The sequence below is a fragment of the Bombyx mandarina genome, chromosome 28 (assembly GCF_030267445.1).
Source record: "Bombyx mandarina strain Sakado chromosome 28, ASM3026744v2".
Taxonomy (NCBI): domain Eukaryota; kingdom Metazoa; phylum Arthropoda; class Insecta; order Lepidoptera; family Bombycidae; genus Bombyx; species Bombyx mandarina.
Genome location: NC_143233.1, coordinates 2,332,430 through 2,356,767, shown reverse-complemented (window position 1 = coordinate 2,356,767; position 24,338 = coordinate 2,332,430). Strand labels below are relative to the sequence as shown.

Here is a 24,338-nt window from a genome sequence, read left to right as displayed (position 1 = left end):
CAAGTTCACGTATTATTATCGCGCGTGGAATCGCGGTTTGCTTTGGACGTGATGGCTTGATGATCGCTCGTCTCAATTTGATTGCGAAGCTGATTTATCGGTGGGCAATCAGTTTTATCTCGGTTCTTACGTAGCTAACAACGCGGTTGCACTGCTTGGGTGTTGATAATGAGCGCTCGTGATCTTTTTCGAGCGTGTTTGTTTAGCTGATAGCCGAGTCGAGTGCAAGGTCATTTTGATAGATTTAGGGGAGCAGTTGTTTTTTTAATACGCTTTTATTAGCTTCAGACGTATGTATGTTTGTAACGGAATCATTGAACATGATTTTGTCCCCCCTCAAAACGTCGGATTAACTCGAAATTTGGTATACCTAAAAGAGGACCGATGACAATTAAATCTTTGAAAAAAAAATTTAAAAAATTATGAAAAAGTTGAAATTCAACTAAAAAATGAAAAATAAATAATAGTTTAAAAAAACTAACAAAATACGCTTTTATAGAAAATCCAACGAAAAAATAGAAAATAAATTTGAATTAAAAATAGTGTAAGAAAAAATGATTTAATTGCAAAAAAAGCATAGGGTGCTTTTCAGCTAAGATTGCTGAGAGCCTGAGATCATCCTCACCGAATCTCAATTACAATTCCACTGACTACTCCTATAAGATTTTTTTTTATTGCCCTTGTAGGCAGAACGAGCTACGGCCCACCTGATGGTGAGTGGTTACCGTCGCCCATGGACTTCGGCAACGCCAGGGGCAGGGCCAAGCCGCTATCTACCGCTTAATACTCTCCACAAGCCTCGTTTGAAGAAGGACATGTCATAGCGCTCGGGAAACACCGTGGAGGGGAGCTCATTCCAAAGCCGGATGGCACGTGGTAAAAAAGATCTCTGGAAACGCACTGTCGATGAACGCAGCGGTTCCAGATAACATGGATAAGCTCTGCTCCGATGGCGGAAGGTACAATGATAAAAAGAGGAGATGAGGGGAGAATAAAAGCGAGACAGTTTAAATTAGTATTTCTTCTTCTTAGTCGTTTGCAGACTTGGCTAATTGTTTGCCCACTGATTTTCTCGCCGGATCTTCTCAGTGGGTCACGATTCCGACCTGGTGGTAGATTCTTTTTTTTTTATTGCTTAGATGGGTGGACGAGCTCACAGCCCACCTGGTGTTAAGTGGTTACTAGAGCCCACAGACATCTACAACGTAAATGCGCCACCCACCTTGAGTTATGAGTTCTAAGATCTCATTATAGTTACAACGGCTGCCCCGCCCTTCAAACTGAAACGCTTTACTGCTTCACGGTAGAAGTAGGCAGCGCGCGAACTCACAAGAGGTCCTACCACCAGTGATTACGCAAATTATAATTTTGCGGGTTTGATTTTTATTAAACGATGTTATTCCTTCACCGTGGAAGTCAATCGAACACCGGTGCGTCGCTACGCACGAATGCACCGGATGTCTTATCCGTTAGGCCACGACGACTTCCAAAAGTGGTTGATCATTTGGTGGTAGGACCTCTTGTGAGTCTGCGCGGGTAGGCCCCGCCCTTCGAACCGAAACGCATTACTGCTTCACGACAGAAAACACGTTGTGAACAGATATCGCGAGTTTCCGTTTAGAGACCACAATAGCTTATCTTTTAAGTCGGTTCGGCGTGTGTGTTTGCGGATAAGACAGAAATATAACATCAGAGATTATGCTCGTCAAATCAATCGTCGCCAGTCGCTCGACCGCTATAATGATAAACTAGCTTAATGACCTTCAAATAATGCCTTCATCGCGACCTCAAGTCGAACAAAAAAAATAATTAAGTAAACAATAAACAAAAATAATTGTAAACAGACAGACAAGCTTTAACAAAAACGGACTTCAAATTGAAAAAAAAAAGATATTCCAAAACAAATTAATATACACTAAAAACAATAACCATCGAAATCGGTTGGCGTGATATTGAGTTATTCATCTATTTGTCGCGCACGTATTTAACGGAAATTTAAGACTTATATGGTTTTCTCGTGGATACCATTATCAGAACTGGACAAAATTGAAATTGGACCACACGGGAAGCGTCAGCTTTCTAATTAAAAAAAAAACATCTATTCACCCAGTCAAAGTTATGTGGTAACAAACATAAAAAAAAAAACATACAGTCGAATTGAGAACCTCTTCCTTTTTTGAAGTCGGTTATAAAGAAAACAGAACTCAGCGCATATTTCGAAATATTGCGCAACTTAACACCTGTGTTGTCGGTACATAAGCTACAAGAATGATTTCGTTATTTTAACCGTGACCTATCGAGGATTCGTCTAAATATATTTGTCGTCGTCGTGGCCTAAAGGATAAGACGTCCGGTGTATTCGTATGTAGCGAAGCACCGATGCTCGAATCCCGCAGGCGGATACAAATTTTTCTAATGAAATACGTACTTAACAAATCTTCAAGATTGATTACCACGGTGAAGGAATAACATCGTGCTTTTCAGAATATTATCAAAATAACCCTTCTACTCATATCTGTTCATAAAATATTTACGAGTATAACTACTGATACCATGCACACCACGCTTTTTTTACAATAAAATCATTTATTCATACATTTATTCTATATTTTAGTTAGACTTTCTATAAAAGCGTATTTTGTTAGTTTTTTTAAACTATTATTTATTTTTCATTTTTTAGTTGAAATTCAATTTTTTAAATATTTTTTTTAATATTGAATTGTGAAGTGTCATATTCCGACGTTTTGAAGGGGGTCAAAATCATGTTCAAAGATTCCGTTACATACTAACATACATACGTCTGAAGCTAATAAAGGCGTATTAAAAATCAAACCCGCAAAATTATAATTTGCGTAATCACTGGTGGTAGGACCTCTTGTGAGTCCGCACGGGTAGGTACCACCACCCTGCCTATTTCTGCCGTGAAGCAGTAATGTGTTTCGGGTTGAGGGGCGAGGCAGCCGTTGTAACTATACTGAGACCTTAGAACTTAAATCTCAAGGTGGGTGGCGCATTTACGTTGTAGATGTCTATGGGCTCCAGTAACCACTTAATACCAGGTGGACTGTGAGCTCGTCCACCCATCTAAGCAATAAAAAAAAACCCACGACCCTCGGCGCAACAACCACGGCTGCTGACCACTGCACCGTCAGTCAGTCACCGAGTCAATAATGTGATATTTATTGTCGTATCTAGAGCATGAGGCTTTGTTCCGTCCAAAAATAAAAGTGCACATGATAAGACATCATATGACCGTCTCAGTACAAAATTATCATCTTCGGCGATCAGTAATTGCGTAAAGAACCACTCGAGCGAGATTACTGTCGGCATTCTCCTCAGAACAACGTAATCAGCTGTTGTTTGATAATCAGATTGGGTCCGTAAATCTATACCATCTATTTATGAAACGACCGACGAACATAAATAACTAATTCTTATTCAATTAATTAATTTTATTGTTTGATCTTTTAATTAATTAAAACTAGTGGTACGCCGGTAGTCGAAATTCGACTATAATCAATTGAAATTATAAGTTTGTACACTATCATGTTCCTATTGTCAAAGACTATTAATATACTTCTATATTTACTGGTGGTAGGACCTCTTGTGAGTCCGCGCGGGTGGGTACCACCGCCCTGCCCATTTCTGCCGTGAAGCAGTAGGTAATGCGTTTCGGTTTGAGGGGTGGGGCAGCCGTTGTAACTATACTTGAGATCTTAGAACTTATATCTCAAGGTGGGTGGCGCATTTACGTTGTGGATGTCTATGGGCTCCAGTAACCACTTAACACCAGGTGGGCTGTGAGCTCGTCCATCCATCTAAGCAATAAAAAAAATAAAAATAAAATATAATCACAGATTTCCAAGGCTACACTTTAGACTATAAAGACAAACAATATTGAACGTATTCTCAATTTGACCACAGACTTTACGCAATAAGAAAAGTTTGACAGTAAGCAAATAGTATGCATGCGTATGTGTGTCAAATACATGGTAGTGTGTGTAATGTTGTTTTTTATTGATTTAATGCATTTTTTATGCATAATTAAAAAAAATTGTTCAGATTCTGCACTCCTTCTCTATATTCTCTATAAATATGGGGAATTTCATACTCCTCCGTCCGCAAAATTTGCATAAAAAGGGGTACAAAGTTTTTGCTTCGCGTTAATGTATAGATATTTACTGACTGTATTTAATGTAAATAATTTTGAATAATATTTGCACGCCGACCTACAGGTAGAAACACGCTGTTCTATAAAATAACTATCAACAGCTTTGTAAACCGTTTTTTAGCTAATAAAGTTTGATTTGATTTGAAAACGATTAAGAACTCATTTGGTTTTTTTTTTTCCCTACCTGGAGCCTGGAGCGGCTATTCCAGCGTAACCGTAACTAGTAGGTGAGCTCACGGGGCTCAAACCTGACGACGATGCTAACACGAACCCTAGCAAGAGTCGTGCTTCGCAGAATCTACCACCGGATCAGAAACGCGACCCACTGAGAAGATCCGGCGAGAAACTCAGTGGGCTGTGTCTGAAAGTTAATTTACTCGTCGAGCCCTTCGTCGCAAGCGACGGGTTCGAAGACAACGGTGACCGGTGCTTGAAGTACCTAGAAGCACCGTTAGTGGATCGGGGGGATCCGAGATGACGTGTTTTGGGCGACGTCGACTGCTTTCCATTCTGTCCGCAGGATCGGGAATGTAGTTACTGGCGGCCACGATGAGAGGGTTCTCGTGTCGTGCCGCTTTATCGAAGTGGACTCATTTGGAACATACGAGTATTACGTGCCAATGTTTAAGAATAGCACAAAAAACTCAAACAGGCCTTTGCTATCGGACAAACTGAAGTGCAAGATGTAATAAAATAAATTAAATAAACAAAAGCAGTCATAATTATGTCTGCGGCTTGCGAAGACTGATGCAAATAAATATTTAAAACGTTTTTACAAATGCAAATCTCTATATACTTATAAAAATGAATTGCTGTTCGTTAGTCTCGCTAAAACTCGAGAACGGCTGGATCGATTTGGCTAAGTTTGGTCTTGAATTATTTGTGGAAGTCCAGAGAAGGCTTAAAAGGTAGATAAATATAAAAATGCTCGGAATTAAATAAAAATAACAATTTTGTTTTTTCTTTTATGTGTCCCACGTCGGACGGATTCCTTTTGTTTGTTTTAAATTTATTTTATACAAAAGTTTAGGTCTTTTATTTATCGATTGAGGCACTACGAAGTCTACCGGGTCAGCTAGTTAAAGATACAAATATATGTATAAACAAATTCTCAGACAGGGCAATGCTCTGAGGAATTATTCGAGATGATCCCCTCATCTCCTTTTTATCATCGCACCTCCGCCATCGGAGCAGAGTCCATCCATATTATCTGGAACCGCTGCGTTCATCGACAGTGCGTTTCCAGAGATCTTTTTTGCCAAGTACCATCCAGCTTTGAAATGAGCTCACCTCCACGGTGTTTCGCGAGTGCTATGACATGTCCTTCTTCAAACGAGGCTTGCGGAGAGTACTTAATGGTAGGCAGCGGCTTGACTCTGCCCTTGGCATTGGTGATGTCCATGAGCGACGGTGACCACTCACCATCAGGTGGACCGTATGCTCGTCTGCCTACAAAGGCAAAAAATAAAGCTTGTGTGCACCGTGCAATCTTTTTCAATTAGCCGATACATAATCTGATTATATTAAACTAGCGACCCGCCCTCGCTTCGCTTCGGAAACATTAAAACACACATGAAACCAAAAAAATAAAATAAAAAAAATATTAAAAAAAGTAGCCTATGTTCATCAGGGACAATGTCGACTTCTAATGGAAAAAGAATTTTTCAAATCGGTCCAATAGTTTTGGAGCCTATTCGAAACAAACAAACAAACAAATCTTTCCTCTTTATAATATTAGTATAGATTTAAATGTTTTAGGATAATTACGTCTGATTTACTTTATCTTTTTGGAGATTTTTTACGTTTTGTTGAATAAACAAAACAAAATTAATTGCCTGCGACGATTTCATTCGATTATCGACGAAGATGGATGTACGTGTTGCGCGCAACATTGGCATATCTCGCGAAAACGCAGGTGTTATTATTAGATGATGTCTATCGTTAAGATTCACGTGCCGATTTAATCTTTATTTTAAAATTAATATTTTCGGAATATAACATCGAAAGATGAAAGAATATCTTATACCTTTAAACTTCGATCAACAATTGTAACAATTGTTGTTGTTACTATTGTTGATCGAAGGTAGCGGTGGTTAAAAATCGGTAATTTTGTTTAAAATTTAATATTATTTATTAGTTTAAAGCTTAAAATATAACGTATACTTCATGTACTTACCGAAAGTAAGATACTCCGGCCGTTAAATTGCTTTTTCAGGCATTTTTTTGCAACTTTTGAATACACACTGCGGCATTGTGAGACGGGCTAACATTGGCTGTGTCTGAAGTGAACTAAACAAAATAAGAGCTCACATTTCAAGTGCGCTGTTATTTAACGAGACGGATTTTTGCGCCGACCCGAAATCTAGTTACTATTGTTGATCGAAGCCTTTAAACGAGCAATTCTTGTATATTAATATATATATAATCTGAATCTCGGAAACGGCACCAACGATTTTCATAAAATTTAGTAGGTATACAGGGTATTTCGGGGGCGATAAATCGATCTAGCTTCGATTTATTTTCAGAAAATGTTGTTTTATTCGTGTTTTCAATAATCAACTCTTCCCGACATCTATTGGCGAATAATAATACTATTTTTCTTAATTGAGGGCAACTAGTCGCTTTAAAGACACAACAAGATGGCGTTATCAAAAAAAAAAAATACCGATCATCATCTAGTTTGGTTTAAGCAACATTTCGCTTAACAGGCGACTATTATCTTTGTAATTAAAGGTCCGTTTTACTTAGTATTAGTATCAACAGTTCGATGTTTTGAAATAGTTGCAGAAGATTTTTTTTAAGTTAATTGTTTTCAAATTTTAAACTTCTAGATAGTTTTCTTTTCTTCGTCTCTTGTTAATATTTAAATAAGAGTTGATACGGATATCCGGTAACTATCCGGTATCCGGCCTATCCGGCCATGTTCTCACTATCCGGGCGGACACCGCATAGTAAATCAGTATCTGGCCGGATATCGAATAGTAAAATTAAAAAAATCTCATGGTTATATAAAAGGCAAATAATACTACAATAGGTTATGGACAACTTTTATCTATATATTAATACGTGAAGCAAAAACTTTTTATCCCTTTTTACGAAAATTGCGCGGACGGAGGAGTATGAAATTTCCCACACTTATAGAGAATATAGAGAAGAAGTGCACAATGCTAATATTTTTTTAGAATAATGCATAAAAGATACATTAAGTCAATAAAGAAAACATTACACACACTACATACCATGTATTTGACGCACACACGCATGCATACTATTTATTGTCAAACTTTTGTTCTTGACGTCTGTTGTCAAAATAGAATATGGTTTGTCTTTGTTAATATTTTTATAGTGTAGTCTTGGCGAAATTTGTGATTATAGAAGTATAAAATACAATAATAATAGTGTACAAACTTACAATTCCAATTAATTTCGACTACTGCGGGACCACTAGTTTTTATAATCGCACGTCAAAAGTGGTTGTTTTATTAATTAGTTGTTTAATACCCAAAAATTAACAAGTGGCAAATTGTGGTGAATGAATACCAAATCGTCGTCGTACCGAGTCGTCGCGATCCGAATGTTTCCGAAAGGGCCGAATATCCGGTATCCGGTATCCGGCCAAACCACTATCCGTTTCATCTCTAATTTTAGCGTAGCAAGCCTACTCTCCTCCCCGGTGCCACCGTTGGGAGATGGTGATTTCATCACTCCCAGTGAATTGCGCCTCTCCATCAAGCGGATGAAGAGGCGCAAGGCGCCGGGCGAGGACGGTATTCCCTCCCTCGCATTTTTCCACTTCCCCGAAACGGTCGTGTCATTCATGACACGACTGTTCAATTCCATTCTGTCCACAGGACACTTCCCGGAAACTTGGAAATTGGGCAAGGTTATTGCCCTGCCCAAACCCGGCAAGGATAGGAGAAATCCCTCCAGCTATCGTCCGATCACTCTGCTGTCGCATATGGGCAAGTTGTTCGAGCGGCTGCTGCTGAGAAGGGTGTCGCCGCACATCCTTCTCAGACCCGAGCAATTCGGGTTTCGCAGCGGTCACTCGACAATGCTGCAATTGGTCCGCGTTATGCACCACTTGGCGGATCGGTCCAACGCGCGCCAGTACACGGCCGCAGTCTTTCTCGATATCGAGAAGGCCTTCGACCGTGTCTGGCATGCGGGACTGATCTACAAGCTGTTGCAGAACACGGACCTCCAGCACGCCTATGTGCGACTGCTGGGGTCGTACCTGGAGGGAAGATCCTTCCTTGTCGCGGTCGAGGGCGCAAAGTCGTCGGTGCGCCCAGTCACGGCCGGAGTTCCCCAGGGAAGCGTCCTGGCACCAGTCCTCTACGCTCTCTACACCAACGACATTCCCACGCTTGAGGGCAACCTCCAAGCGTGGGAAGCCGACGTGAAGTTGGCGCTGTTTGCCGACGACAGCGCCTACTTCTCGTCCTCTAATTTCCCCTCTGCGGCCATTTCGAGGATGCAGAGGCTGTTGGACCTACTGCCCCAGTGGCTGGACCGATGGAGGGTCGCGGTCAATGTGGGGAAGACCGCGGCTATCCTCTTCGGTCCGGTCCGCACAAGAGCCGTCCCAGGACAGCTCAGTCTCCGTGGAGTCAATGTCGAGTTTAGGCCCAGTGTCCGATACCTGGGAGTCAATATCGACCGGAGTTTGAGGATGACCGCCCACGCCAAGTCGGCGTTGGCGGCCGCCCGCTATGCGAGGTTTCTCCTCCGGCCGGTGTTGGCCTCCAGGTTGCCGACCAGGACTAGACTCGGCATTTACAAGACGTATGTCCGTTCCCGTATTACGTACGCAGCTGCGGCCTGGTATCACCTCATCCCGCAGATCATGCGGGTGAAGTTACAGGCCCAGCAGAATCTGGCTCTTCGCACGATAGTCGGAGCAGGGCGTTACGTCAGAAATGACGTAATCGCCCGGGATCTAGATGTGGAGTCGCTCGAGGGGTTCATTCGGAGGCTAGCTCGTAATATGTACGAGCGGGCTGACGGTGGACCCCACGAGCATCTCCACAATATAGCTCCCTTGCACGCCAGACCACCTGATGGTCAGGCGCTACCAAGGGAGCTACTGGAACCCCCGGCTATGGTAAGATAGTCGGCTTAACCGGAGTGATAAGGGAGTGCTCATAATGAGTGCCCCCATGGGACTGAGCTGTCCACACTCTTCATTTCCCCCCACACTGTTGGGGTGCCCCCCTATGGGGACCCATTTCTATCACCCGTTTGGGTGAACCACTCCCCCTTAAGGGGAGTGATTTACGTCGGTCCCTCCCCGCGACGGTCTTCCCCTTCTGGGGAGCCCCTAGCGGGTGAGCGCCAAACCAGTGCCGCGGCTCCCCCTCTAACTTGTAGAGGTGGGGCCGCGGCATGGGGCCGGTGGCGGGCCCCGGTTTAGTTGCTGACTGCTGCCCTGCTTTGTATATAGTGTATAGTTAGTTAGTTAGTTAGTTAGTAGTTAGTTTATAGTTAGTAGTTAGGAAAAAAAAAAAAAAAAAAAAAAAAAAATCAAGCAGAGGACAGCGGCCGGCGCCGGGGCGACTCCTCCGCGGGCATCACTCCACCCAGGAAAACAACAAGCCCATCGTATTATATTTAAGTATTTATTTATTTTGTCGATGTGAGTGTGCCGAGCACGCTGCGAACAGTCCCCTCCCATCTCGTCCTGCATCTATATCACCCCTGCCCTATGTGGCAGGGAGCTTCGTCCCGGGCAGTGGGGATTGCCCCGAGGCCCGTTCCGTGCCCCCGAAAGGGGGTACGACGACCCTTCTTGTCTTGTCTTGTCTCTAATTTAAATACAATATTACAAATATTCATTCGCAACAAAAAAACATTACTACAAGTATTCATAAAATAATGTGATCGACTTATTTATTTCTGAATGCAAATTCTCCGCTAATGCGGTTATAAATAACAACACTACCACATATGTACATGGATCGGTTATTGCGAAATATACTGTCAGACGTTGATCGCATTTCGACAGAAGCCTTCAGACGACTCGAATTCTAACAACGCACGGTACGGGTTTCGTCACAATCGTATTGTGGAAGGGACAAGCGAATCCAAAACGCGAACAAAACAAGCATCAGAACAAATATTCGTGCAAGCATTATTAATTATTATTGACCGACTTCAAAAAATGAAGCGGAGGTTCTCAATTCGAGTGTACGCATTCCATCCATTCAGCGTGTAGGTGTCGGAACCATAGTGTTTATGGTACAGGGATTTTGAGAAGAGCATTGAATTTGCGACCTTGATGTAAGTTTAAGGGGCGCCTATCAATGAGCATCACGGTCCTTACCATCATCTGCATTCCTCTCCCTGCCTAGATAAGTTTAATAGGAATCTACTAGTGCAGCTCTAGATTTTCTTCCAAGTGTTTACCGAAGTTCCTGACAAGCCAAGGTCTTTTAATTGGTTATATAGAGATTTCGGTGGTATACCTCTCGCTCCCAATTCGTCAGCATGCAAGCTAACCAGTTTTTTTATGTTTTTTATTGCTTAGATGGGTGGACGAGCTCACAGCCCACCTGGTGTTAAGTGGTTACTGGAGCCCATAGAAAATCTACAACGTAAATGCGCCACCCACCTTGAGATATAAGTTCTAAGGTCTCAAGTATAGTTACAACGGCTGCCCTACCCTTCAAACCGAAACGCATTACTGTTTCACGGCAGAAATAGGCGGGGCGGTGGTACCTACCCGCGCGGACTCACAAGAGGTCCTACCACCAGTAATAACGTACCCATTTTTGGTTAGCTCATAATAATATATGAGGTTATATTGTTTTTCATTTTTTTTTTATAACTCTTTGATAAAGTATTACGGGATGTTTCTAGTGAATTCCCACTACATCAACAAAATGATTCAGCTTTAATATGAAAACGCAATTAACTAAACAAATAAAAGCACGCTTTCCTTTGAATTGTTATTATTACAATAAACGGAATATAGAACAAACAAATCATGTCGTTTCTACAGGGCCAGATTTAGACTTAATGCCTCTCCTGGACATCGCTCACGTCATCTCGGATCCTCCCGATCCACTAACGGTGCTTCTAGGTACTTCAAGCACCGGTCACCGTTCTCGTCGAACCCGTCGCTTGCGACGAAGGGCTCGACGAGTAAATTAACTCTCAGACACAGCCCACTGAGTTTCTCGCCGGATCTTCTCAGTGGGTCGCGTTTCCGATCCGGTGGTAGATTCTGCGAAGCACGGCTCTTGCTAGGGTTCGTGTTAGCAACGTCATCAGGTTTGAGCCCCGTGAGCTCACCTACAAAAGTTAGGGTTACGCTGAAATAGACACTCAAGGCTCACAGCTTAGGTAGGAAAAAAAAAAAAAAAAAAAAGTTACGTCGGAAAAAATTCGCCCCAATATTGGAATTTTACCTAAACTTATAGTTAATATATTTTATATTTCAAAATTTAAATAACTAATTTATTGCAGAATATTTATCATATCGACGCTTGAAAGGCAAACGTGACTAAACGACAATAACTGCTTTGTACATAAATGATAGGCAATAATCATATTCGATGCGCAAAAAATATATATTTCTAGGTCTATTATAAAAATTTCAATCCTACAGCTAGATTCGTTAAAATAGAATTTTTTTCAGGTATTTCAACTTTAAATTAGTCTACTGTAAAGTTTACGCATTGTCGCTTAGTCACGTTTGCCTTTCAAGCGTCGTATGTTATACCTATATATTCCAAAAACATAAATAAATATTTGTTTTTTTTTCTAACAATTATAAATTTTGCACTAAGGGTGACTCATAATTATATTACATCTGGAAAAAAAACTAATTAAATTTCTTTAATTCCAGAAAATGGAAAAATCGATTTTTATTTTAAATGACCAAGGAAATAAATTGATTAAATCATTTTGATTATTATTTTTTACCAAAAGTGCCAGGATTATAATTCACAACTAATGGATGAATTGAATTTGTTGAATTATCAATTAAACAGAAAATTATTAATTAATAGAAATAATAGCAATCACGATAGGACTAAAAAAACGTTTACTTTCAAAATTTTGCCGCCTTAAACAATTTGCCGCCCTGGGCTTGCCCCGACTTCCCCTAGTGTAAATCCACCACTGCGTGTCTAGTATTATTTTAAAACGACTTCTAGGATTCGCCACTCACTCCTGGCGCTGTATACATCTGTAAGTTCGAGACGAAAGATTATATATGGGAAAACTGTTTTTCCTTGGATGTTGCACGGGTAGTAGGACCTCTCGTAAGTCCGCGCGGGTGGTCACCACCACCCTGCCTATTTCTGCCGTGAAGCAGTAGTGCGTTTCGGTTTGAAGGGCGGGGCAGCCGTTGTAACTATACTTGAGACCTTGGAACTTATATCTCAAGGTGGGTGGCGCATTTACGTTGTAGATGTCTACGGGCTCCAGTAACCACTTAACACAAGGTGGGCTGTGAGCTCGTCCAGCCATCTAAGCAATAACAAAAAATTGTAGGTGTTTATTAAGTACCTTAGATCGAAAGTAAAATTCCAAACACATATTTTTTTGGAATTTCATAGCAGAATCCAAAAATAGGTCCGCCCTCACCGGCGGGGTGGTTGAGGTGTGTGGATCTGTTGCAGTAACCAGGGCGATCCCGGGATCTGAGCGACCGGAAAATCTACATATTATATAAAAATGAATTGCTGTTCGTTAGTCTCGCTAAAACTCGAGAACGGCTGGACCGATTTGGCTAATTTTGGTCTTGAATTATTTGTAGAAGTCCAGAGAAGTCTTAAAAGGTAAATAAATATGAAAATGCTCGGAATTAAATAACAATAACAATTTTGTTTTTCCTTTGATGTGTCCCCCGTCGGGCGGATTCCTTTTGTTTGTTTTAAGTTTATTTTATACAAAAGTTTAGGTCTTTTATTTATCGATTGAGGCACTAAGAAGTCTGCCGGGTCAGCTAGTAAGAAATAAATTGTAATATTAAACAATAAGTATTTGATGATTACAATGATTACAATGCATTCTCGTAAAGCACACATCCTCCGAGCCATTAGCGTTAATTCATAAATCTAATACGCGATTCTATCGTTTGATAACGGTAATAGTACGCCGATATCATTCCCGTGTGTCACAAGTCAACGAACAAAAAATAAATAATCTGAATTATTTTCCCTACCGCTGATAGACTAAAGGGCCATTATAGCTACGCGCGGACGGTTAGGTGAGCTCACGGGCTCGACCTGAGTCAATTTGCTAACACTAGCCCTAGTAAGAGCAGTGCTTCGCTGAATCTACCACCGGATCGGAATCGCGACCCACTGAGAAGATCCGGCGAGAAACTCAGTGGGCTGTGTTTATTGGAATAATTGGACATAAAATAAAAAAGTATTACGAAAATCTAATAAAACTCAATGTTACGTGGGAAAGTGTAAAGCAAAAAATCATGTAGTATACCCAAAATAGTGTTGTAATGATAACTTTACGGTTTCTCGTTATGTGAATTCATCGGAATATAGTTGTATTCTGTTTATCGAATGATGGATTCGGAGGAATTCAAGGAGGATTCGGACGAGCCTTTACTCGTTTGGTTGAAGATAATCATATTGCCGCTCGCAATATCGTTTTTACTACTCATCTGGGTTCTCTGGAGCTGCTATAAGAACAACATGGATATGTGAGTACTAATTTCGGTAAATACGGTACAGCAGCGGTCGGGGAACCGGGGTAAATTACCCCCCCCCAAATGGGGTAAAATGAAATTGGGGGGGGGGGGTAAAAATGAAACTTTTGTGAGTAAAATATTGAAGTGAAACTTCTTTAGAATCGTAAAATTTTTGAGTTATTGTTTTCTTTTCAAAATTATCAAAATTATAATATGAAAGATACTAAAAAAAAGCGATTTTTTTTTTTTTTTGTTCTTCGCCGTGGGGTAATAACTTAATAACTTACACAAAAATATTTTGGGGTAATATAATAATTAAAAAAGTTCCCCGACCGCTGCGGTTTTGAAGATTTTCAAGGCGTGTAGTCTTCGAAACCTGATAAAACAAATATAGCCACGGACAGGGACGTCTTAAACTAGACTGGGGCCCTTGGGCACACAAGAATTTGAGGCCCTTTTGGAAAGTAAAAAAAGCGAATTATAATAACATTTTTTTATTGAGTATGACCATTTATCATAGATAATCTAATACAGTATGATATAATAATCTTAATTATATTAGAATGCTGCTGGTTTTTTGGTTACGATTACGATAATGGTTTCTTTCGGGATTTCTGTTGGGCAAAATATTCCATTATATCTTTAAAGTTTTTTGAAGGAAAATTTTTTTTGAAGGATATCACTTTCTGTGCCCATAATTGACAAACAGCCGTTCTTGTAACATTGTTGTTCGCAATTCATTTTTTATTCTCTTATGCTGCGAAAATGACCGCTCTCGACTACAATTGGTAACCAAATTGTGGGTTCTTCGGGGCCCCCTGAGAATAGGGGCCCTGGGCACGGGCCCCGTGTGACCTTATGGTAAAGACGGTATTGGCCACGGACACCTTCTCTACTTGGTTAGTCCTAATAATTTTACAATTGACAACTTCTGGAAACAGACACTCAGCGTGGAAAACACATCAACAGATTCTGATGTGTTTACATTACGTAGTGATAGCATCAGACGATGTTTACATGACACGATTAAATAGGATTTTATCATTGTTTGTACTAAGCTTTAGTAAGTATCTATATATTAATACGTGAAGCAAAAACTTTGTATCCCTTTTTACGAAAATTGCGCGGACGGAGGAGTATGAAATTTTCCACACTTATAGAGAATGTAGAGAAGAAGTGCACAATGCTAATTTTTTTTTTAAATAATGCTAAAAAGATACATTAAATCAATAAAGAAAACATTACACACACTACATACCATGTATTTGACGCACACACGCATGCATACTATTTATTGTCAAACTTTTGTTCTTGACGTCTGCTGTCAAATTGAGAATAGATTAAATATTGTCTGTCTTTGTTAATATTTTTTATAGTGTACTCTTGGCGAAATTTGTGATTATAGAAGTATAAAATACAATAATAATAGTGTACAAAACTTACAATTCCAATTAAATATAGTCGAATTTCGACTACTGCGGGACCTCTAGTTACTTATAATCTATGTATGTTAGGAACTTAAAAAAAGTTGAGCGGTGTCGTGGGACACCGGATAGGAACGAAGTTCATTATTATAAAAATATTAATTTTAATTTCTATTCGAGGTATAAAGAAAATAAAACTGGAGGTTTCGCAACAACCCACGGTCATTCGATAACGTGCGAACTTATTGTGGTACACTTCATTCACGGTTGTTTGCGTAATAAGAGTTAGTGTATTGCGCAAACGAACGCTCTGAGACCGTGGTCAATGAATGATAAAAAAATGTTATTTTTTGTACGTTATTACAAAGTTAAGTCGTACACTGTGTGCATCTATCTATCTCTATATATAAAAATGAATTGCTGTTCGTTAGTCTCGCTAAAACTCGAGAACGGCTGAACCGATTTGGCTAATTTTGGTCTTGAATTATTCGCGAAAGTCCAGAGAATGTTTAAAAGGTGAAAAAATATGAAAATGTTCGGAATTATATAATATATTTTGTTTTTCCTTTGATGTCCCCCCCGTCGGACGGATTCCTTTTGTTTGCTTTAAGTTTATTTTATACAAAAGCTTAGGTCTTTTATTTATCGATTGAGGCAGTACGAAGTCTGCCGGGTCAGCTAGTTACTAATAAAAATCTTACGTTACGGACGTTTTATCCCGGTTAGGGTACCCCTCCGCATCGTCCCATAAGGGACTTCGTTCCAAGATCTAACACATTATCATCTGGCTATTGAGTCTTACCCAAGTTCCTCGAATGTCTTAATATAAATTACATAAAATGTTGTTTTGGGTAATTTAATGAGACAAAAATGTGTGTGTGATGTTAAGATTTACTTGGAATTACTACATATAATAAATTAGTCGACATCACAGGAGACCGAAGAGCTGGCAACGACCTTGGACAAATAATTAGTCTAGCTATTCAAAGGGGGAACGCTGCCAGTATCTTCGGAACCTAGCCTAAAGGGACTCCTTTTAGTAATATATTTTAGTTATTAAATTATTATTTGATATTATTAATATTATTTTAATATTATTAATTTAGTATTTAATTTTAATTTAAGCTGAATTAGTTCATGTAATGTAATGTAATAAGTTAAATACATTGGCATTTCGAGATTATTCTGTGAAGGGTTCAAAACGTCCGTCCAAGCAATAGAATTAATAATATTCGTGATGCTGCTACCGATATTATATTCGGTAATTTGATTTATTTGTTGCTCACGTCTTTTATCTTTCTGATCAGAATGTGTGTTTACAGTTAGTGTTTTATAAAAAAAAGAATCGTTAATGTTTCCTTAATCATCATCATCATCATCATCATCATTATCAGCCTTTCTCTGCCCACTGCTGGACATTTTTTTTTAAGTTTTCCTAATTTCCTTAATTTTCCTTAAAGTTTCAAAATAGCAATCGAACATTTTTTTAATAATATTAAGTATTTATGGAATCTATATTTTTTATTTTTGCTTAGAAGGGTGGAGATTGTGCTCCCTTGAACTCTCGCTTATCCTTGTCTGACTGTTGACCTTTTAAATATATCATGATAAGATAAAAAAGAAATCTAATTTGTTAACTTGGCACTATGACCAAAGGGAAGGGGACTTTGCTTGTAATTATGATTATACAAACGACTGGGTCGTCATCTAGTGGTTAAGATGCGAACTTCAAAATATTTCTTAAATTCCAATTAGTCGACCACATTGTTTTGAATATTTAAATTTTTGCTGATGTCAATTAATATCATTATACTTAGTGTTAACATAGTTTTATTGTTATGAATGTTGTGTTTTACCGTGATCGAGGGAGAGTTACATCCTATCAATAATTTCTCACTCTTCTAAGAATATTTCCATGGCATAAAAGCATGTTGATAAATCAAATCAATTAAAACTGTTCGACAGCGCCATCTACACAATACTTTAATAATTCATATAAATTATTTACTCCTCACTAGATGGCGGTAATTAAAAATGCTACTCTTATCTTTCGTCGGCGCTTCTGGTATTGAAAAGACATACTTATTTAATTTTAAGACGTTTAAATTAATTCACAACTATTAGTCATAAGCACTAAAATTACAATGTAAAATGTTTATGAGATAAATCGCATCTTATCGGAAATTCTTACTCAGAGTTTTCTTCTGAATTTCATTACGTGTCCAAGCGCACGTCACTCTGAAAGAATTAAGTTATTTTTGGTGTGGACGCAAACGGTAATTACTTTAATTTATTTTTAAAAAGCGGGTATCTGTGTAACGTGATTCACAAAAATCGTTTATGGAACAAATATTAAAATCTAAGTTGTTTTATAGCGCTTGTTATGTGATATGTGAACGACCTATTTCTATTTTAGGTTATGTCAATAGTTTGTTTAGACTACAAATAAGTTTCTTATTCGTAAATATTATATTTTCACTAATTGTATTAAAAACTTCAAGGTGCATTTTAAAATGAAAATGGCATGTTTCTCTGGTTAGGGCTTTGGCGTGTTGATGTGTTTTCTTTTGCCCAGTAGATGGCGCTGTCATTTATTCATATTTTTATGCGTTCCTATCAGACAATAAAAGGCGTCCATCAGAGCGTCGGCGATTTTAAAAGATCAGGTAGTAAACCATAATCGTATTAAATATTTTTTTCATAATTATTAATTACGTTCGTATCGGCTTCATCAGATAAGATCATGAAACGTTTAAGGCTCGTGTAGAATGAAAATAAACTTTTTTATGTTTATTTAAGAATGTATACATTTTTCAAACACCGTATAACAACGACCGTATAACTGCTTTGCGGTATAAATAGGCAGGGCTTAGTTACGTAGTATCGCCCACTGAGTTTCTCGCCGGATCTTCTTAGTGGGTCGCGTTTCCGATCCAGTGGTAGATACTTCGAAGCACAGCTCTTGCTAGGGTTCGCGTTAGAAACAACGTCAGGTTTGACCCCGTGTGATCACCTACTAGTTCGGTGAATCTAGAATAACCCCTCGAGGTTACTAGAATAGGTAGCAAAACAAAAAAAAACAATGTTCTAAGCTTTGCGGATTTTATGATACGATATTGTACTTTCATCGTAAGTAGGTAGCAGCAGCAGTAGGCAGCGACTTGGCTCTGCCCCTGGCATTGCTGAAGTCCATGGGCGACGCTAATCTCTCACCATCAGGTGGGCCGTATGGTCGTCTGCCTACAAGAGCAATAAAAAAAAAAGTGGTTCGAAAGAATATTGCATATAATATTGCGTAATATTGAATTACGTACCTATTGTATAAAAAATATGTCTATTGATTGATTCCCATTTCTCAATACAGCAACAGCCTTTCAGAAGTGCATCATTAAACGCAGTTGATATATCTCAGAAAAGCAATTGAATTAAAAAAGCCGCCACAATAATTAAAAACTTTTCGCGACTTCCAGAACAGTTTTAGTGTTAAAGGGTGACTTTTCCGAAAAATAGATGATCTAAGTCTGGCCTCGAAGCTTGAACTCTCACGTCTGGTACGCATATACGATAATAATGTGAGCACCCTACCTGGTGCTTACTATACTAACCCATCATCATTCATCCCTTTAATTTTCCTAACTATGCTGATAGCCTTGAGAGGCTATTTTAGCTTCTCCTTGACATTTAGGTGCGGACTCAAAAGACGTCCTACCACCAGTAACTTTAATACCGAGTTTTATCGTGAACAAATTTATGATTTTACTTTACTACGACTGTCAAGATACGTGGATGATTTGAATAAGCATTGTACACGTGGCCGGGTTAAAATTAAAAGATTTTATCGTTAGTTACGATGTAACACAGATTAGATATATTATGTAATGGAATGAGTTTAATTTAAAATATATACATTAAAATTGTTTACATCACATTTGCCTGTATTACACTTTCCGAAGGCTACGGCATAATGACGATGAATGATACTACCCGATCCTGTAGACCGAATGGTAAAAAGTCGACGTCGCCCTAAACACGTCATTACGGATCCTCCCGATCCATTAACGGTGCTTTTAGGTACCACAAGCACCGGTCACCGTCCCCGTCGAACCCGTCCCTTGCGACGAAGGGCTTGACGAGCGAATTAACCCATAGACCGGTATATATAGGCGGACCAGATAGATCCGGCGAGAAACTCAGTAGGCTGTGTCTGTGGATTAATTTACTCGTCGAGCCCTTCGTCGCAAGCGACGGGTTCGACTAGAACGATGACCGGGATTACGAGGTAACGTGAACTAGTTCTATATATATTCCACACACGGCTTGGCCGAAAATTGGCGCCACTAGTCGATGAAAAGCCAACGCTGCTCTCTCTCTCTCTTTTCTCTCATTTTTTTAGTTTCTTTCAAATTACACCACACACTTATGAAAGCTAATAAACACTGATTCATATGTCCTTCCTTATTTCTAAAAACTCCCTATCTACACGTCGCGCCATCAATGATTGTTAATGCGATTAACTTAACGAACAATATCCTACAACAAAGCAATTGTAAATGATACTTTTCCTCGCTAATTTACTGGAGTTTATCGTTGCGTTGATAATTCTGCGATTCCGCCCATGGATGGCAGTTGTACGACAGTTGTGAGTTAGTTCGGCGGCTTGAGATCCGCAACTGAATAACAATAATATGCATTACGAATTGTTGATTGTGGGCTTGTTTATTACCGTGGCTGTTGTTTACGCGTCGCATTTTTGCTGGAGGAGACGTGAGTAATGTTACGATTTTAATTTAACTTGTACATTTGTTTACCGGTGGTAGGACCTCTTGTGAGTCCGCACGGGTAGGTATCACCACCCAACCTATTTCTATCGTGAAGCAGTAATGCGTTTCGGTTTGAAGGGTGGGGCAGCCGTTGTAACTATACTTGAGACCTTAGAACTTATATTTCAAGGTGGGTGGCACATTTACGTCGTAGATGTCTATGGGCTCCAGTAACCACTTAACACCAGGTGGGCTGTGGGCTCGTCCACTCATCAATGCAATAAAAAAAAAAAGAAGATAAATAAACATAATTTGATAAGACTGTAATTGTATGTTTTCGTATTTCGACGATTTAGGAACGTTTACAAGTATCGTATCTCTTCGGATTCTTCTCAGTTTTAATTAGTCATGAAGTTTGATCATTTCTCGAAGATGCTAGAACTTTAATTCGGTTGAAAAATGGTCAATTCCATTATTGAATGGGTAGTCTTGCCGCTATATCTATACTAATATATAAATCTTCAGTGGTTTTTACGGATGTTCCATTTTAACTACTGGACCATGCATCCGATTGAGTTAAAACTTGATATCCATGTAGAAAATACATGTAATTAATGGATAGGCTAATATTTATATGAGTGTTGGACTCCCTACACCAGTTGCGGGGGCGTTAATGATGAGAATCTTTGTGGGGGTGAGAAATAATAATGTTAATTTTAAATGCCCAGCGAAGCGGGTACAGCTAGTTGCTTATATTTTCAACATATTCTCAAATTACAACCGAAATAATATTAATGCGTTCATGTGCATCCGTGGTTTGATAGTGAAAAGATTTGACCAATACTTTTGCCATCACTTCTAGGGTGGCTTGGCGATGCCTTGCGCCATCTAGTTCCTAGTAGGGGAGGCGGTCATTCATAGCATAACGTATTTCACTGTATCTCACTCTGGATCTATTGATACTCACAATTCGTAGATGCGGCCAGTATATGCAAACCCCTATGAACTACTTTCACATAACTTTTATTAACGTAAAATTAAAAATATTGTAAATTTTACTAACAGGAGTTTGTTAATAAGTAGGCAAACGAATATTTTAACATTTTACAAATTGGTTTCACTAATGACAGCAATTGCAAAGTGCTAAGTCGTTAGTCTTATTCTTCTTTATTCGTCACAACCTCTATTATAATTTTTTTATTATTGTAAAATACAGTAAAATGCAAAAAGGAAAAGAGATTAAAAACAATCTATTATCTATCTATATACCTATATAAAAATGAATTACTGTTGGTTAGTCTCGCTAAAACTCGAGAATGGCTGAACCGATCTGGCTGATTTTGGTCCTGAATTATTTGTGGGAGTCCAAAGAAGGTTTAAAGGTGAAATAATATGAAAATGCTCGGAATTAAATAAAAATAACAATTTTGTTTTCCCTTTGATGTGTCTCCCGTCGGTCAGATTCCTTTTGTTTGTTTTAAGTTTATTTTATCCAAAAGTTTAGGTCTTTTATTTGTCGATTTAGGCACTACGAAGTCTGCCGGGTCAGCTAGCTTATAATAAAAATGACACAATTGTTTTTGACTCCTTTCCTTGGTATCATTAAGAACAATGAAAGATAAATTTTGTAAAGTCAACAATGAGGTTGGTATGAATTTTATATATTGCGAATTAACTTGTTACAGATTCGTAAAGCTATTAAAATTTAGTTTCTTAGAAAAGCGCCATCTAGCGGTGAGTTGTTTAAGCTACAAGACAATGCTTGCGCGAATTTAGCGACATCTATAAACAACATGTAGACAACTTCCAAAATAAATTATGTTTCACCAGTGATTCTTTGCAACGGGAATTAGATTAAAATAATTAAAATTATTAGATGAATTTTTTATCAGCAGGTACAATAAAAAAAATATCTATGGGTTTCAGTAACGGCCGAGGCTCATTTCACCTAGGCAATAAAAATAAAAGTTTTTTATCATCGATCTTACACTGGTCTACAGCAGTTTAAGTAGTAAATCCTTAATTTCACTAAAATTATAAAAATAACAAATCATCATTACATCACGTAAAGAGTTACTTATTAATTAAATTTAGACTGAATCAATTACAATGCATTTACGAATAACATTTTTATAACACAAAAAGTAAGGAAGTTACTTATTAGTAATTAGTAAATTTTATAAATCTTTTTTTTTATTGCTTATATCGGTGGACTAGCTCACAGCCCACCTGGTGTTAAGTGTATCAAGTGTAAAGTGCAGTATAGCAGAATTGCGATAAGCAATAATTTATTAGCAAAATCTCAGCGCTCATTTTAATAAAAAAAAGAAAAAAAAAATTGAACATCATAAGAAGTAGAGTGTAATTAAATTATTGCTTTATTAAAAAAAAATTATGAATACAAGAAAAAAAAAAGTACTTATATTGCACGTGGAAATAAAACAAAACTTTGATTGTTTCTAAAAATTAAATTAGCACACAAATGGCTTCAACTTTGTCTTAAGTCGAAGATGATTCTGCAAACTAAACTAAGGAGTCTTAATTTAGATAATTAAACAAGATTTTTTTTGTAAACAGATAAATGGCTTAGAATAATTCAACTAAATATTTTAAAGTAGGTTTTACTGGTTTTACTGGTGGTAGGACCTCTTGTGAGTCCGCGGGGATAGGTACCACCACCCTGCCTATTTCTGCCGTGAAGCAGTAATGCGTTTCGGTTTGAAGGGCGGGGCGGCCGTTGTAACTATACTGAGACCCTTAGAACTTATATCTCAAGGTGGGTGGCGCATTTACGTTGTAGATGTCTATGGGCTCCAGTAACCACTTAACGCCAGGTGGGCTGTGAGCTCGTCCACCCATCTAAGCAATAAAAAATAATAAAAAAATTATCACCATTTGTGACGTACGAATTCTAAGCCCGATAAATATTTTTTGAATTTTTTCAAATTCTATTTTTCGGCAAGCATTCACGCAATGAACATTTTAAAGATAAACACAAGGAAAATATCGATAAAATTACAATTAATCACCGATAAAGTTATCCGATGTTTAATTAATTGAATTTTACGTATTTAGTCTGTGGAGTTGTACGGTTGTTATAACATTAAAAGATGAAGGATGTCGGTCTTATGATAATGGTACTGACGTTACCGGCAGTGCTACTTTCATTTTTATTCATCGTTATAGTGACCTGCGTCGTTTTTTGCTATTGGCGAGGTGAGTACTACAGTTTTATATCAATTATAATTCTAACACAGCGCAATGAGTTTCTCGCCGGATCTTCTTTCTAAGGGGGTCGCGACTAAAGGCTTCGTCAAACAGAACGCGTACTTAGCGCTGCGTTGTAACGTCGCGCTCTTTTCATATCACACAAATTGACTAAATGAGTCCAACGCTCCTTGACGCAATGCATTCGCCAAATAAAAGTGCCTTTCGATTGCAGTGTGAACATTTAAAGGTATTAATATATCGAGTGATTCAGATGTGGCATTGTATACGCATGGGTATTTCCTAACTATTTCCATCAATTTTTCGGGCATTATCCAGTATTTTAATACACATTCACTCGGACGCTAAAATAAAATTTGTAAAAAATTACAAAGCCTGACGTCAAAGCGTCCTGACGCCGCGACGGAGCGCTGCGTACTTATAGCGCTGGGGCTCTGTTTGACGGTATGTCACCATAGTAGTACAACACATCTCTAATCACGCGTTCTGTTTGACGAAGCCTTTAGTCCGAAAACGCGACTCACTGAGAGGAACCGACGAGAAACTCAGTGGGCTGTGTCTATGGGTTAGTTTACTCGCCGAACCCTTCGTTATTCGACGGGAACGTTAACCGGTGCTTGAGGTACCTAAAAGAACCGTTAATGGATCGGGAGGATCCGTAATGACGTATTTAGCCTACAATATGTCTTATATGTATACTAGCGGCCCGCTCCGGCTCCTCTCGGGTCAACAAAAAATTCTACGATATTTGACGTGGTTTTAACACTCATATCGGCATAACTATAATAGTTAGACATATGCTGTCGCGACACTTTTTGTAAATAATAATGTGTTAAATTTGGGTTAAATTATGGTTTTGTTAAATGGGTTAAATTATTGGAGTTTTAGTAAGGATCCCTAAATTTTTTTTCAAAAAAGATTATAGCCTATGTCACTCGGGAATAGTGTAGCTTCCAAACAGTGAAAGAATTTTTCAAATCGGTTCAGTAATTTTGGAGCCTATTCAATACAAACAAAGAAACAAATCATTCCTCTTTATAATATTAGTATAGATATGTTACGGTAAAAGTAGAAATTGCGGCAAATGTACACAT

At 38.6% G+C, this 24,338-nt stretch overlaps 1 protein-coding gene across 6 annotated transcripts in view; it reads left to right on the top strand.

The window, feature by feature from the left end:
* LOC114240943 (uncharacterized) overlaps positions 1–24,338 on the top strand; it is a 96,340-nt gene that overhangs the window by 21,801 nt on the left and 50,201 nt on the right. Inside the window, exon 1 of one of the 6 annotated variants that reach the window (XM_028171636.2) lies at positions 19,868–20,020. The exons of 4 other annotated variants lie outside the window; for them this stretch is intronic. In XM_028171636.2, coding sequence (XP_028027437.2) covers positions 19,942–20,020 — 79 coding nt within the window. In that variant the 5' untranslated portion in view covers positions 19,868–19,941. Of the gene's footprint in view, positions 1–19,867; positions 20,021–23,094; positions 23,233–24,338 lie in introns of those variants that run through there. One more of the 6 variants, XM_089739172.1, reaches the window with a different exon arrangement.